The sequence below is a fragment of the Chelonia mydas genome, chromosome 3 (genome assembly GCF_015237465.2).
Source record: "Chelonia mydas isolate rCheMyd1 chromosome 3, rCheMyd1.pri.v2, whole genome shotgun sequence".
Lineage (NCBI taxonomy): Eukaryota > Metazoa > Chordata > Testudines > Cheloniidae > Chelonia > Chelonia mydas.
Genome location: NC_057851.1, coordinates 144,807,765 through 144,825,253, shown reverse-complemented (window position 1 = coordinate 144,825,253; position 17,489 = coordinate 144,807,765). Strand labels below are relative to the sequence as shown.

At 45.7% G+C, this 17,489-nt stretch overlaps 1 protein-coding gene across 4 annotated transcripts in view; it reads left to right on the top strand.

Annotated features, from left to right (window-relative positions):
• Positions 1-17,489, top strand: part of MDGA1 (MAM domain containing glycosylphosphatidylinositol anchor 1) — a 183,831-nt gene that overhangs the window by 57,069 nt on the left and 109,273 nt on the right. For all 4 annotated transcript variants that reach the window (XM_037895528.2, XM_043543498.1, XM_037895529.2 and 1 more), the window contains 2 exons: positions 8,775-8,914; positions 15,648-15,822. In XM_037895528.2, coding sequence (XP_037751456.1) covers positions 8,775-8,914; positions 15,648-15,822 — 315 coding nt within the window. The remainder of the gene's footprint in view (positions 1-8,774; positions 8,915-15,647; positions 15,823-17,489) is intronic.

Sequence of the window (17,489 nt, the reverse complement as noted above, 5' to 3'; positions counted from 1 at the left end):
AGCATTTATTCTTGCACTCTAAATTTACATTTATTTTTGTTAAGCTTCAATCCTGCTTCTTTTGCTCTAGATAATGCTTTAGTTAATCTTCTATCGTGCTCTTTTAAAGTTCTTCCCCATATTCTTATGTCCTCTATGTACCCTTGTCTGCTACCTATGTTTTCAAAAATCTTTTTATTGCTCTGTGAAATATGTCTGGAGCTGAACATAAGCCAGAAGGTAATCTTTTAAAACAGTAATGTCCAAAAAGGTGTGTTAAATGTATATAGCAATTGGCTTTCTTGCTCCAGTGATATTTGCCAAAATCCATTTGAAGCATCTAAAAAAGAAAAGTATTTTGCTTCTTATACTTGTCCAAATATTTCTTCCTGGTAGGTATTTTAAAATGTTCCCTTTTAGCATACTTAGTTAAGTCTTCTGGATCTAAATATAAATGTAAGTATCCATCTTTCTTTTCTACTGTTACTAATGAATTCACCCACTCAGTTGGCTCTTCCATTCTTTTAATTATATCTAAATTACCTGACCTTTCCAATTCCTTTTGTACCCTACTTCTTAAAGCTAAGGATATTTTTCTAGTTGCATGTATAACTGTTTTTTTTTGTTTCATTTAACTCTATTTTATACACTGTATTCAATTTACCAATTTCAAAACATAGTTCTGTAAATTGATGTTCAATTTCCAGTGTTTCAGAATTTTGAATAGTCTGAATTCTACCAGTTAGATCTAGAGAGAAATGTGTTTCTAGAAATATCTTGTCCCTTAACTACTACAGATCTTATGTTTTCTCAATTGCCTTTAACTAAGGCCTGTAATTCACTAATACCCATAACTTGATTTTTTTTCACCACTGAAAGATTATAAATTAATATGTATTTGTTCTTTCTACAGGTATTACTTTAGACCTCCTATAATTTCTTCTGAAATTACAGTAGCTTGTGCACCTGTATCTATTGCATACAAAATAAATATTCCATTAGAAGATGGTGTAAGTGCCCAATTCTTCTTGTAATTTATAGAGTGACTTGGTTTCAAAATACCCAGAAATCAGTTTTCTTCATTTGTAATGTTAGTTCTGTATTCCTTACTTGATGTCTTCTCTGACATTTTTTTGAATTTTGAACTAAATGTAAATATCTATATTTTTTCAGACTTCTCTGTTTACAAACTTCTGTGAAATGATTCTGTTTCTTGCAGCTATGACAGGTCTGACCATATGCTGGACATTGTCTAGGTTAGTGCCTCCTTCCACATCTAGAACATTCTTTCATATGCTCATATGTTTTAACTTTAACACGCTATAGACTTGTTTGTTTCCTTTTCCTTAACAAGTCTGTATTCACATCAATTTGTTTTCTTTCTAAAATCTGCAGTCGTTAATTAAGTTCAGCAGTTTGGCAAATTCTCGCTGCTTTTTTCTAGATTTAGATCTGACTCTAACAGTCTCTTTTGTTACACAGATACCTTTTTATACCCATCATCATTTGATTCCTTATCATTTTTTTCGGATTCTGAAAATTACTTCTTATCTTTAGATCTGTTTAAAAATTATTCAAAAGTCTCTTCCTCCCTTTGATTCCTTGAGTGAAACTGAAATCTTTCAAATATTTCATTTCTTTTTGGTAAACAGTATTCCTCAAATATTTTTAAGACAAACTCCTAGTTGGCTCATTCTCTAATGTTAAGCTCAAATGAATTAGATAATGAAATTGCTTTTGTAACTGCAATAGTCAAAAAGATGGCAATCTTTTGTTCATCTTCCTTATGAGTAGATCTGGATGCCCTCAAAAATAAATCAAATTCTTGTGTAAACCTTTTCCAATTTTTCTGCAGCGTTTCTTGACATTTTGAGAAATGTGAGAACTCTTAATTGATCCATCTTATTTCGTTCAAATTTGTTTTCAGTTCTGAGTAACTCTTACCTCCGTTTTTTTAAATTTCTTCCAGCTTTTTATCATTTCCTTCACTCCTGTTACCATGTATTGTTTTATGTTCAAGTAATCCACTAGTCTTCTTCTTAATAATAATAATAATAATGCATAGCTAGTAATTTAACAAATCTTTATTAGATACATAATTAACATAGATTGAGTTGAATTAAGATGCCCTGTATGTATCAGTCTAACCTAAAACCAACAGCCTTTTCCCACTGTCCTCTCCCACACCCTTTAATTAGATACAATCAAAAGCCACAGTAACACCTCAGCATGTTACCTAGGTCTTTGTGTATGTCACTGTGCCATGTGTTCAAAGGTCTCTGTGGTTGCTCTGAACTCTGTAGCAAAATTGGGGTAAGACTCTGTCTATTGCTGCCAAAGCAGAGGCTCATACCACTTGAGAATCTTCCTTAGCTGTTAGCAGTATAAGGCTTATGACACACAGTGGATCAGTTGTGATTCCATCCCGGAGAGGATGGTGATACTTAGACTCTGGGTAGCTGATTACAATACTATCTCAGCAAGAAAAATGGAATGATTTATAAGTTAATTCCAATAAACCCCTACACCCTCCATTTGATGCAACATGTTTTAGGATTTTTCTGCTTCTTTCTTGGCACCAACTGCAAAGCTCATCCACTAGCTGCCTCTTGTGCGAGACAGGAGATGTGAGAGAATCTGATTGGCAGCCAGCTGCCTGGCTCTTCAGGGCTTGAGCAGATGGTGCCAATCAGACTAGAAGTGAGTGTTCAACACTGCCCTCTCCCCACTCCCGTGTTTGCTTTAACTCCAGGGAGATTGACCCAGACAGATCAACAAGGCAGGGAAAGGGCTCTGCCTTCATAGTTTGACCTACTTGCAAAAGAGGATGCTTTATAATCGCACAGGGTACATAGTCATGTGACTGGCAAAACTGGTGTCTTGAGTAGTTCTAAAGAACTGTGTCAATGAGGAGCAGGAGGCTCTAGTCTACAGGGGGCAGCAGGGAGGAGCAAAACAACCCACTTCACACCAGAGGGGGACGGGACTGGAAGCTGTACCTGACGTGTCGATTTTTGGTGCTGAATTAACAGCTTTGGGGGCTGAAGTTCTTTATCCAAGGAGGTAACCCCAGGACAGGTACAGCGAAGGTGGGGGCAGGGCAGCACAGTGTGTAAGGATGAGTTGTCCCCCCAGTCCCCCTGTGAAGCACCCTCAGATCTTTCCTGGGATCTGTGTTTAGGAGTGGAATGTGTGCTGCAGAGGAGCTGAGCTGATGACACTTGTGGTCTCCTACTCAGAGACAATGGAGTGTGTAACCTATCCATTTTCTCTGGCCTGAACGGCTATCCAGGGTGGATGGATGCAGGTTTGCTGCTGTTAGGCTTGCTCCTGAGCCTAAAGCTGCTTGTATGGATTTTTCTATCCTTTTTAGAACAAGAATATTGAACATCTAGGGTGAGGAGCAGACTGCAGAGGGAAGTGCCCCCACAATAGCCCATGGAGATGAGAAAACAAAAGGGCAGGTCACATTTACTCACCTGGCTGATGTAACTAAGAGCCTGAGGGGATTTTGTGTAAAATCTGTGAAGAACAGCTTATAACATAAGCCTCGCTCAGAGCACAGCAGACCTGACAAACTCAGCCCCAAGGGAGCTGACTCCAAGCTGACACTGCACTGAACTGCCTTGGGCCAAACCAGTAGGAGCCATTCTGAGCAGGTCTTAGCTGAGAGTCATCTCCTGGCAGGCTGTGCTGGCATTGTTATAAACTCAGCCCAGCAGGAGAAGACTCCCAGCTCAAAGAAGCTCCTGCTGGGGGAGGCTTCCTTTTAGTACAGCTGACAGAACTGCTGGGCTTGGACCCAGCTCCGATTTCTCTTTGGAGCTTAAGCTGTGGGGCCCCACTCACTTGTCTGGTACAAGATGAGGGACTTGGATAAAACTTCAGCCTCTTCAGTGTCCGGACCCCAGCCAGCTGACCCAGTAGGTTCTCTCCTCCAGGTTGGTTTTAGGGCCCTGTCATGAAATAGAGTCTGGAGGGAAAATGTTGACCTAATATGAGGAAGTGTGGCGTTCTTCCCATTAAGTTGTATGGTCTGAGTGGTACATGGCCTTGAGTGCACCCTGGGTGTCTTTCTTTTGCTGCCCCAGCCCTCACTACTCTGTTGCCTCCATCATTGTACTATCTGAGCCTCGTAAACATAAATGGATTGATCCCCACAACCCCCTCTGTGAAATAAGGAAGCAATGTCATCCCCTTTTTATAGCTGGGGAACCAGGGCACTGAGAGATTAAATCCCTTGCCCAAAGTTACACAAGTAGTGTGGAAGAGCAGAGAACGGGACCCAGATCTCCTGAGTCCCAGGCTGCTGCCTTCCCCACAAGACCATTTCTCTCTCCTCTGCTACTTATTATTAACACGATTGACCTCTAAAGAGCAGGTGTCTCGTAAACTTCCCACATTATGGTGATAACATTGTACAGTACATTGCACTGGCATAAAGTTATTTTATCCTCTCGAATTTCCTTTCACTTTAATGTGTAAATATATCAAGTGAAAGGCTAGTTTGAAATCTCAGTGCAGAGGCCAAGCGCCCTGTGGGCCAGGCCTTTCAAGAGTGGGAAATATTAGGATGTGCTTTGCTTCGGTCATTGAAAAGTGGACTGAAAGCCTTGGAGAAAAGACTAGGGACACAATCCTGCCCCCGCCTCCAGCACGCATTGGAGCGCTTCCTTTTCTGCCTCGTGTGGTTCTTTGCATTTTGCACACCAGAGAGGCATCCAGGTTTAGGGAAATCCACCAAAATAGATTGTGTCTCCCCAGGGCTCATACTTGATGGGATTCTCACAGGGATGACTGCTTCAGTCCCAAGCACCAGCCCCCTTGCCTCACAGTCTGATCTTCCTGTTCCTCCCAGGAGAAAGTGGCTTCCACAAAGCCTTGTTTATTGTGACAGATGCAGTCCCACCACCTGAGGCGGGAGGTAATCCTGTCTACTGTACTGGGGACCTGTAACCTTTCTGTGTGCTAAAAACACCATGGGACCCAGGATGATGTGAAATAATAATATTCCTTCCATGTGTGCACCTTGCAAATGTAATTAATCCTCATCAGACCATTTTACAGAGGGACAAAGTGACTTTCCCAAGACTATACAGCACATCCCAGCAGAGTTGAGATCAGAACCCAGATCTCACAGCTTCTAATTCTGTGATTTAACCACTAGGATATCTTCCCTGCAAAACACTGAGAGTAGAGTTTGTCCTTGGCTATCTCCCTGCTGTCTCACTGAAGTCAAGACATAACTGATGGCAAAGTTTTTTCTCTGATCAGATTCCCATTATGTGGTAGCCAAGTGCTTTCACAAGCCGTCTGCAGATGGTACAGCTGGTTTTCTGAACTCTCCTTTCAGAGACCTGGGCTCAAACTGGGTTTAGAGGACTGATGAAATGACTGTTGTTGCTGGAGACTCAGTGCTGTTACTGCAGGAGAGAGTCTACTGCTTTGTTTGGACCAGGGTTTATCAGCAGCAGTGGTTCACTCTCCCAAGGGCCCCTCTCTGTGATCAGGGGAAGGGGTCCTGCTGCAAAGAGGCTCAACCAGGAGCAGCAGAAGCTTCCTAACAGTGCGAAGGGGAGCGGGGGGGGGGCACTGGTGCTCAACAGTGCCCCTCCCATGCTGCCCCTTCTCCCTGAGGCCCTGCCCCTCTTTCCCCCCTGTGTCTCGTCCTTATGGCCGGTAAAAAGTGGGAGAACCATGGCCCCCTGCTCCAGCACCCCTTGGCTCAACCAAGTTACTGATTCTTACCAATAAAGCTAAAAATATAGTCTTGCTTCTGAGCTCTATGGAAACCCACTGGACTAGAGAGAGCTCTGTGGAGCGACAGAGGACAGGGAACATGTCTTAGGGACTGTGTACACATGGAAATGTACCAGCATAATTTTATCACTATAGTTACCAGTATAACTCCCCCGTGGGCACTCTGTTCCAGAATGAGTGCTTTTTTCTAATTTATCTTATACCACTTCCAGAGCAACATAAACTAACCTGAAAAAGGCACTTTTATACCAGAGTAAGTGTTTCCACATGGGAAGTTATACCGGTATAACTGTGCTGATAAAATTCCCCACGTAGACTAGCCCATGGAGGCTGTCTTGGAGATAGGGCTGGCAGGAGGGAAATGGTTAATCACAGAGGAGCAAAAAAAGCAGAGACTTCAGTGGGGCATTAACCAAAGAGAAGACAGCCACAGAAATTAGAAGATCTAAAGCGAGCTGGACTATACAGTAAGCAGGGTGCACAGAGGAATTTAGGGAAACATTTAAGTTAACGAGACAGAAGCTGAGCTGTTACCACAAGCTAAAGAGCTCCGAGACGGGAAGAGTCTGTGGGAATGCAGGCAGCCCAGCTTCAAGGAGAGAACTCAGGATGACATTAGGGCTGAAGGGGTGTCTCTGTTTTAATCAGCAGTGGAGATTCCTCCCGAATCCAGAATTGGGCGCAATCAGTGTGACTGATAGTCGGTGCTGCAGAGTCAGGATTGAGGTGCCCTGGCAAGTCTGGAGCTGGGGATGGGGGCCCAGGACTGGAATAGCAGAGCAAAGGACTTCTGGTCAGCACTGAGGGGACATGGCAGAGCTGTGTGTGAGAAGACTGCACCACCTTTTCTTACCCCTCACTAGCCATAGTGCTAGCTTACCCTTACAGATACCAAGCCCTTTCTGTTTCTTAAAGTGCTTCCACTTTCTCCCCTCTCCCGACATGGTTAGCGAATAATAATCCTCCATCCTTTCAGGAAAGGCAAGTCTCTCATCTGCTCAGTCATATCAACGTAGCTTTGTATCCTGGTTTCAGTGTTTTAGTTTTTAATGATAAGACTCTTGTGAGAACTATCCCAGGAGATCTCTCCAGACGCTATAGGTAGGAGGGGGAAGGACCGGCAGAGATGAGTGTCCATATATTTGCTGTAATATCATTCCAATAAATGCATTGATTCTATTAGCTCACAGTTGTTTGGACAATACTTATCTGATGATCCTGCAAATAAATTGCCATTGAACTGGACTGAGAGAGGAGAGAAGATGATAGAGGGGGCATGATCACCCAGCATGCAGACCCTGTCCAGCACTGCAGCCTTCACCTTTGATGTGTTTTATAAATGGTCACCTGTTGGAACACGGTAGCCAGTCATTGAAATGCAACCCTCCTTCCCAGTTGGGGGTGAGAGCCTCCGCTATTATAAATTAGCATAGTTCGGCTAACGGCAATGGAGCTGCCCCAACTTACACCAACTTTGGTCTCGGTAACACAACTGCAACCCCGTTTTTCCACTGTCCAAGCCCAACCTGGCCTGGGCCTCTGCTGCTAGTGAATACAGAGCTGGCTGTTTAGAGCTGCACAAAGCAGTGCTTTCATTTCGCACTGGCTAACAATATTTTGATTTTTCAACCCTGGTGGCTGCATGGTGACGGGATCTGTGGCTTACTCAAAAAGTCCCTGCACCTCAGCAAACTTTGTGCCAAAGCTGGTATTTAACTCTGCCTCTGTAACGGGGTTTCCTTGCAAACCCTGTGCTTAGTTTGGAGAGTTTTTATAAAATTCTTTGCTTTAAGCCCTTTCTTCGTTTCCCTCTCAAAGTTGTCCTGTATTGAATTACACTGGGGGTGGTAGGGCTGAGGAGCTGAATTCACAGGGAAGTGCTGCAGCAGGAAGGAGACATGCCCCCACTGAACTAGTAACATCTGCAGGTTTATCTATGCCTTAAAGTTAGGCTGCAGTTTTCTCCCTGGCCAAGCACTTGTACCCCATGGGCATGCCCACAGTCACATACAACACTCCCCAGCTGCTGCAGTGATCATGAGCGCTCTCAGCATGTGGACCGGATGGTTGTTGATGCAGGTCCTCTCAAGCCAGATTTTTTATATATTCCCCCTTACTACTTGTAGAAATGGCTCCTGTTCTTGTTGATCAGGACTGACTGTTAGGGTTTGGGGTGAGGCATTGGTTTGTTTAAGGAATTGGTAATGGGATATGGAACCTTTCACCTTCACTTCCCTCTTTGTGGGGGGTTGGGGACCAAAAATCTTTCCTTTCAGATGCTGCTGCATTGGCCTCCATGAAAAGCGCTGGTGGTCTCGGTTCAGTTCCTAGTGTTGTCACTAACTGGCCCTTGTTGGAGTCTCAGCAGAAATCTCAAGGATTTAAGGAGCCACAAAAAATGAAGTCCTCTCTCACCCCTAGAGGAGGATCCCTCTAGAACAGGGCTAAGGCATGTTGATGGGACAGCATGGGGGAGACTTGTACCTACCGTGGCCTGTGCTGTAACCTGTTCTGGGGATAAGTACTAATAGCCAGTGCTTATACAGCAATGCAGAGCCCTTTGGAGTGACTGGCTGATTAACTCCCATAACCTCACTGCAAGGTAAATCACAATCATAATCCCTCTTCTACAGGCACAGAGCGCTCCTGATTTGACCAGGTCACACAGCCAGTCCCAGACAACACTCCTTCTCAGAGCTAGGAATATAGTTCAGAAGTTCCTGGTTCCTATGGATCCCTAGCTTACATTATCTCTTGGAGAGGGGCAGTGTACTCTAGTCTTCAGTCTCCAGAGCTGCTAATCCTAGTTTCTTCCCCCAGATTAAATTCACTGTTGCCAGGGGAGGGAGGAAATTCCCCAGTTTTCAGAGCAATGATGCCCTTGCCTCTCCAGTCTTGCTTTCACCTTCTGCAGCCCAGCAGAGGTTGCATTGCTCCTGAGGCGAGGTGTGGCAAGTCCAACAGCTTTGTGAGGACTTGGATTCCACCTATACTTTGCTGGCATTCGTTTTTCTAATTAGTTCTCTCTTTCCCAGCTCCAGCTCAGGCCCAGATCATCCATGCTGGGCAGGCCTGTGTTGTGAAGGAAGATAACATCAGTGAACGAGTGTACACTATCCGGGAGGGCGACACGCTGGTCTTGCAGTGTCTGGTCACCGGACACCCACGGCCACAGGTAACCTTTCTGTAATGCCAGTCACCCTCACCCCTGTGGTTCTCTGTTGGGTTCACTCTAATCTTGCCTCGTAGAGGAGACATTGGGGGTGGTTGGAGGACACCATTCCCCACGACCTTCACTCTTCTACATTTTTGGAGGTAGGTTCCTCTCCTCTCTTTCTCTCCTGGCTTCCTGGGCAGCAGCTGTAACAAAAGAAAGGAAGGGCTGAGGAGCAGAGACACTGGATGAGTTGGTATCCTCTGGAGCTAGGGCTGCAGCCTACAACAAGGCTAGAAGTCCTACCACTGTGCAGCATATGGAGATTCCCCTGTGGCTCGAGTACTCATGGGAACTGTGTTTTGGAAGCAACAGGACTTGAGGTGAAATATTGCCCAGTTCTGCCTGTGTTTCTGTATATTGGTAGCACAAGGCTCTCTCCAGAGCACCTACCATTCTAATGGGCCAGAATGAACTAAAAACATGGGCTGTGTTGAATTCAGGGCGGTGTAGGTAACACTAGAGACTCCAATCCTCTCTCCACAGGACAGGCACAGCTTGGACAGGGGTAGCGCAAGCTTCCCCTTCACACCTCACCAACGTAGGAGTGGAATCGAACCTTTATGGCCTGTTCAGCCTTGGCCTCTTGGACCAGGCCAGCAAAGGGGATCATTCAGTTTGGGTAACATTGCGGGAGGGGTATTTTTCTGATGTGGACACTTGTCCATGATGACCTGGACTGGGACCCATCAACTCATTTCATACGGTGGACGCCAAGCAGTTGCCAGTGGTGGTAATTTTTGATTGCCGCTGTCCAGAGCTGGATTCAGACCCATGCCGTAGAGGTGAGAGGACTGCAGGGAAATTGTTACGTAGCAGCTGGTGTGTGTAAATGACCCCAGAGCATGGGTAAAACTGTGGCTAAACTTGGGCCTTCGGGGCCAGAATCAACCCTGGGGAGTGAGCTACACTGGGAATGAAGCTCTCCAGGGGAGGGTTATAAGAGGGTTAGTGAGAAGTTCAGCGGTTCCTGCTGCCCCTGCAGCAGCCTTGCCAGCCATAGGCACTGATGCTGATAAGCTGTAGTTCTGTGTGTGCCAGTCACCCCTTCCCTGCACTAACTGACCAGGTGCTACATGTCTCTAGGGCCTTGGCTGCTAGGAAATGACAAAGGGGAGAGAGCAGCTCAGCCAAGGAATTCAAGTTAGAATTAGCCAACAAAATGTCTTTTAACAAACAAAAAGATGGAGACAGTCTGAGCCAGGATGTCGGGCAGCCGGGCCACTCAACAGAGCCTCTCGGGTGTCATTGTGGAGGATCACCTAGCCTAGGCACTTGGGCACACTGATCACGTGCACAGTGGTCAGATCCTGGGTGTGCAGAATAGAGGCATGGCGAGAACTGGTGCCCATTCTGCCTGGGAGCATGTAGAGCTTCCAGGCTTTGTGCAGCTCATGGGCGCTCTGAGCCGAGCAGGACTGAGAACAATGATGTACCATTGGTGCACACAGAACACTGCTGCACAAGAAGCTGTGGCATCCCCAGAACCTGTTTGTGTGTAACACTAGCACGTGCAGAGCCCAGGTGTGCACACGGGACACTGGCATGTGTGTCCAAAGAGGGCAGGCAGACATGGAACACTGGCTTACACGGAGCTATGCCCACATCCCAGCTCTCTCTTAACCCCACTCCCACGCATGCTCTCCCCCATTTCCCCCACTACTCCAGATCAAAGCTCTTCTCTTAGCCTTTGTCTAATCTTTTCCCTCCCTTTCTTCCAGTTACTCACTAAAGCTTTAACGTGTAGTCCAGATATTTAAACGAGGTTGAAATGAAAAGGCTGGGGAAAGATTAAAGAGCTGACTGAAGCGGCTGTGCAAACAAGAGCCTCTGAGATTTGGGGCCCTAAAACGATCTCAGCATAAGCCTACCAAGGCTAAATGAATCCATCACAGACGGCCATTAGCTGAGCAAATCTGCCCAGCAGGGAAGTGGGCTGTAGAATCCTGCCATTTCTAGAGCAATGGCTCCAGTTCAGCCCCATGTCTACTGGTGGTGGGCATGGACCAAGGTGCCCGCTCCCCTCCAGGAGCTCTGCCTAGCGTGAGATCAGTCGTGAATGAATGTCCTTTTACCATCTGCTTTGTGTTCAGTGCAAAATGATCTGGTGGATCTCAGCCCAGCTGCTAGGGGATAGGTGTCCAGATTGCCGGAAGCCACCATAGCAACTGGTGCTTCGGGGATTACGATATTGCAGTCAAAGGCAAAAGAACATAAGAATGGCCATACTGGGTCAGACCAAAGGTCCATCCAGCTCAATATCCTGCCTGCCGACAGTGGCCAATACCAGGTGCCCCAGAGGGAATGAACCTAACAGGTAATGATCAAGTGATCTCTCTCCTGCCATCCATCTCCACCCTCTGACAGACAGAGGCTAGGGACACCATTCCTTACCCATCCTGGCTAATAGCCATTAATGGACTTAACCTCCATGAATTTATCCAGTTCACTTTTAAACCCTGTTATAGTCCTAGCCTTCACAACCTCCTCAGGCAAGGAGTTCCACAGGTTGACTGTGCGCTGAGTGAAGAAGAACTTCCTTTTATTTGTGTTAAACCTGCTGCCCATTAATTTCATTTGGTGGCCCCTAGTTCTTATATTATGGGAACAAGTAAATAACTTTTCCATAGGTGCTGGAAGTAGGGGTGCTGGGGGTTGTGCCGCACCCCCTGGTTTGAAGTAGTTTCCATCCTATACAGGGTTTACAGGTTGGTTCAATGGCTCTCAGAACCCCCACTATACAAATTGTTCCAGCACCCCTGGTCAAAGGTGTGACTGTGCCGTGTGTAGATATACCCTAGCTAGCTTGAAAAGCAATAGGAATGAATCTGCAGCAGCATGCGTGGCAGCTCAGGCTAGTCACTCAGGTACATACCCGGAGTCCTGGGTGGGCTTGTACTGAATGTGCGGCCAGGCCTTCACAAATATTGTTGTTCAAGCTACCTAGGTCAAAGCTGTCTCAGGTATGTGTACAAGTGCTGCAGTCACGCCTCTGACTGCAGTGTAGCTATACCCTGAGAGCAGAGGCAGCCACCAAAGGAGACTGAGAGGCAAATGAACAAGCGGGCCCTGGGCAGTGACCTCCTTTCATGCTCTCTGGGTTGGGGTAGGGGGAAGCTTGCACCGCTGCTGCCTGTGCTGTACCTTTTATGGGGTACACAGATACGACTTCAGCCTCTTGGGGCACGTTTCTCCAGCCCCTCCGTTCATTGTGAAATGGCCAACAAATCTGCAGGTGGTGTTTGAAGACTAAACATGTAACAAAATGGAAAATAGTTTGAATTCTGAAGGGCTCTTTTTCTTTTATTAAAGTGTGTTTACCACAAAAGAGAGACTTACAAAAATAACCACTGGTGGGGCCCCCTCCAGAGAGGGAGACAACAGGCTAACAGCAGTAGCTGCACTTCTCACTTTGGAAGCCAAACAGATGAATTATCCCCATTCATAGAATCACTGAAATGTAGGGCTGGAAGGATCTTGAGAGGTCATCAAGTCCAGCCCCCTGTGCTGAGGCAGGAACAAGTAAACCTAGAATATCCCTGACAGGTGTGTGTCTAACCTGTTCTAAAAAACCTCCAATGACGGGGATTGCACAACCTCCCTTGGAAGCCTATTCCAGCACTTAACTACCCTTATAGTTAGAAAGCTTTTCCTAGTATCTAACCTACATCTCTCAGGCTGAAGATTGAGCCCATTACTTCTTGTCCTACCTTCAGTAGACATGGAGAACAATTGATCACTGTCCTCTTTATAAAAGTCCTTAATATGTTTGAAGACAGTTAGGTCCCCCGTCATGTCATCCTGAGACTAAACATGCCCAGTTTTTTAACCTTTCCTCGAAGGTCAAGTTTTCTATATTTATTAATAATTTTTTTTGCTCTTCTCTGGATTCTCTCCAGTTTTTCCTCACGCTTTCCTGGAGTATGGCACACAGAATAGGCACAGTATTCCAGGCCCACCAGTGCCAAGGAGAGTGAAATCATTACCTTCCATGTCTTCCATATGACACTTCTGTTAATACATCTCAAAATATGTATCCTTTTTCTCAACTGCATCACATTGTTAACTCATCTATTCAATCTGTGATCCACAATAACCCCTTTTCAGCAGTACTGCTGCCTAGCCAGCTACTCCCCATTTTGTAGTTGTGCATTTGGTTTTTTCCCCTTCCTAGATGTAGTACTTTGTACTTATCTTTTACGAGTTTCATCTTGTTGAATTCTGACCAATTCTCTCATTTGTCAAGCTCATTTTAAATTCTAATCCTGTCTTCTAAAGTGCTTGCAACCCCTCCCAACTTTGTGTCCTCCTCAAATTTTATAAGCATATTCTCCACTCCACTATTCAAGTTTTTTAATGAAAATATTGAATAGTATTTGGACCAAGACTGACCCCTGCAGAACCCCAGTAGATTCACTCTCCCAGTTTGACAGCAAACCATTGATAACTACTCTTTGAGTATGGTCTTCCAACCAGCTGTGCACCTGCCTTATATTAGTTTCATCTAGACAACATTTCCCTACATTGCTTATTAGAATGTCATGTGGAACTGCATCAAAAGCCTTACTAAAATCAAGATATACCATGTCTACTGCTTTCCCCCAATCACTAAGCCAGTAACCCTGTCAAAGAAGTAAATCAAGCTGGTTTGGCATGATTTGTTCTTGACATAGCTATTCCTTATAACCCTATTATCCTCTAGGTGCTTACAAATTGATAGATTGATTAATAATTTGTTCCAGTAAATTTCCAGGTATAGAAGTTAGGCTAACTAGTCTATAATGCCCCGGTCCCCTTAGTTCCTCTTTTTAAAGATGGTTAACTATGTTTGCTTTTCTCCAGTCCTCTGGCATTCACCCATCCCTGATGAATTCTTGAAAATCATTGCTAACAGTTCTGAGATTGCTTCAGCTAGTTCCTTAAATACCTTAGGATGAATTTCATCAGGCCCTATCGACTTGAATACAGTACTTCTAACTCATCCTGATATTCTTTAACCTGTTCTTTCCCTGTTTTGCCTTGTGTTCCTTTCCCCTTGTTGTTAATATTTAATTGTATGGAGTATCTGGTCACCATTAGTGAAGACTGAAGCAAAATAGGCATTAAATAACTCAGCCTTCTTGATGTCATCAGTTATTAGCTCTTCTTCCCAGCCAAGTAGAGGACCTACACTTTCCTAAGTCTTTCTCTTGCTTTTAATCTATTTAAAGAACCTCTTCATATTGCCTTTTACGTCCATTGCCAGGTGTAACTCATTTTGTGCCTGACGCCTGGTCTGCACTAAAAAGTTAGGGTGACCCAGCTACATCGCTCAGGGGTGTGAAAAATCCACACTTGTGAGCTACATAGTTAAGCTGAACTAACCCCAGTGTAGACAGTGCTAGTTCAATGGAAGAATTAGGTAATGTCCGCATGGAAGCACTTAAACAGCATTGCTGTTACAATGGCACAGTTGCAGCGTTTCAAGCGTAGGCAAGCCCTTTAGCTTTTCTGATTTTGTCCCTACCTGCTTGCGCTGTCCTTTTGCATTCCTCCTTAGCCGTTCATCTATGTTTCCACTTTTTGTAGGATTCCTTTATAATTTTTCAGGTACTTTTTAAAGAGCTTCTGATGGAGCCATATTGGCCTACTACTATTCTTCTCGTCTTTCCTTTGCATCAGAATAGTTTGCAGTTGTGCCTTTTAATATTGTCTCCTTGAGAAACTACCAGCTCTCCTGAATTCCTTTATCCCCTAGATTTTCTGCCAATGGGACCTTACCTACCAGTTCTTTGAGTGTGTTAAAATTTGCTTTTTTGAAGTCCATTGTTTTGTTCACTCCTTTCTTTTGTTAGTCATGCAGTCAGTCATTCCATGATCACTTTCATTCAAATTGCTTTCAGATTCGCAACCAATTCTTCCCTGTTAGTGTGCATCAAGTCTAAACTGCCCGTCCCCCTGGTTACTTCCTCCACTTTCTGAAACAAATGGTTGTCCCCAGTACATTCCAAAAAGTTACTGGAAATGTGTTCTGCTATATTACTTTTCCGAGGGATGTCTGGGTAGTGAAAGTCCCCCATTACTACGAGGTCTTTGTGTTCTGGAGATTTGCTATATGTTCTGTATGTTTATTTGTTCTCCATTATCTGGAGAATGATGAAAAGGTGCCAAGTGAAGTGGTGATAATAGCTTTGTAGCCATGAGCTAGTTGCCTGAAAGGCCCCCCCTTCCTGGCCACGTACGCTTGGCTTGCAAGCCAGTTTCTGCCCTCCAAGGATTGGCACAGAAAGCCCTGTGTGTGCGAGCACCAAGCAAACCGGGTTTGGCAAAGGTTTTGTGCAGGAGTGAGCAAATGCAATGCACGTTTGAGAATAGTAGAGGGAGTTTAATGGCAGGGGAACACACAGCAAGATGGGAGGAGCTGTTACATTTGGGGGTCACTGCAGGGCACAAGTGTGTTGGGGGTTGGTGATGGGCAGGTGCAGCCATCTGGCAGGGACATTTTGGGATCAGCTGCTAGACCTGCCTAGGTTCCAGTGAACATAGCTGTGCCTGACTGTGTGGGCAAAGGGTGGGGAGTGTTGCCTTCTCAGATGAGGGGCACAAAGGTGCGTGCTGCTGTAATCTGAGGTCTTAGAGCTGTGTCCACAGCTCTGAGTCCATCTGTGTGGCCTTTTGCTGTGTTTGCCTCCCTCCCTCTCCTATTCCCCTGCAGGTGAGGTGGACCAAAACTGCTGGCAGTGCCTCGGACAAATTCCAGGAGACATCGGTGTTTAACGAGACCCTTCGGATTGAGAAGATCCAGAGGCTGCAGGGAGGCCGCTATTACTGTAAAGCAGAGAATGGGGTTGGGGTCCCTGCCATCAAGTCCATTCGAGTAGATGTGCAGTGTAAGTCATTTAGCGGCAGCCCAGAGCATCCCACAGCTCTATTGTGTGTCTATAACTAACTGCGTGACCAGCAGGACTCTACATGAACCTAGAACCATGCTCACCCCCTTAGGAACAAAGGGACCAAAGTGGTACCTCTGGAACACACTTCCCCCTGGGATGTTATACCCTTTGTGGGGCAAGATGACTTTGCCTGTCTAAGCCAACCCCTCTCAGCCGAGGGACCATGATCCCCCCAAGGGTCCCCAGTGGTTGTCTGGGGTGGTGAGGGTGTTTGGCTTCTGTTCCCTTTCATTTTTCTCCTTTTTGACATTGACTTGCTCTCCTCTCCAAACTGGATCCACCTCAGATGCCTGGAACACCTCAGAAACCATTGCACTGATTCCCACTGTGCCTCATCTGAAGCACTGTCAGAACAGAGCAAAGGATTCTGGGATGCCCCCGAGGAGGCTGAATTGTGAATGGCTAAATAAGGGGTGAGCATAGGAGGGAAGCCAAGAATCCCTCAATTTAAGCCATAAAGGAAGAGATATAATCTGAAATTCCTCTGGGCTTTTACTGCTCTACCTGGGTCTCTCTCACCTTTGAGATTCCAGTTATTACCCCTTGTAGGGGGCAACATTTATACATGGACTGTTGTGGCCAGTTATGAGGAAGGTTAGAATGGGGTTGTGCTGCTGTTGGGTGGGTACCCCCTTGTGGGAGAGACCAAAGACCTGGAATCCAGCACAATTTTGAGGGAACTTTACTAGGTAGACACTTTCTGCTTTGTGGCGAATAGGCAGGCACAGTACAGCACAGACTCCCATCAAGCTGCTGCCTTGTGTGGTGGGAATTCTGCTCATTGCGTGGGGCCATCAACTGATGCGGTTCCCTTCAAATCCTGGTGGCACCAAACCAAGGTCCTCGCTGACCTCAGTTCTGAGGGTCTAATTAAACATTAAGTAAAGTTTTACATTAGAGATGGGCCTGAGCACCCCCACAACTTTGGGTGAATTAGGACCCAAAACTGTATCTTGCAGCCTGGGCAGATTCCTATTTTAAATCAGCTTTGACTGTTGCCTTCTGCTTTGGTTTGAGTTTCTCTCCTCCCTCACCTTGTCCCATGGCTTTACCCCACTGGGCAGTGTTGGGTGAGTACCATCCTACTACTTAGGCAGCGGACATATGTAACTCCTCCTGCAGCTAATCCTGCTGTGGGTGGGGTCACTGTTTCTCCATGGATTCTAGCTGCCTTTGCTCTGAGAAGTTCCCAAACCATCTAGGAACTCTTGGCTTGTCCACCCTTCCCCTTTCATGTATACAGTTCAGGCATTTAATTGCTCCCCTACAAAGGGAACTTTGGTTTTCTGAGCCCCTGGCACAGCAGCTAGTCTGGGCTCTGTGTCTTTAGGAATGGGATTGTGGGAAGACTCTTGATATGGGCATTGTAAATTGTGGGAGGTCCCTTTGCATCTGGGGTGCAGTTTGGAAGTAGGGTGATGTAGAGTCCTATGGTTCCTCATGCATCTCTGACCTTTAGAACTGTGGGGCCAATGGGGTGGCCAAGGGCTTTCTGATACTAACATCTACTCTGCACATGGACTTGGTAATGCATCTCTTGTTTGTGTGTTTTCTGGGAGAAGAGTCCGCTTTCTTTCACTATTTGCTATGTATAAAAGGGAGCA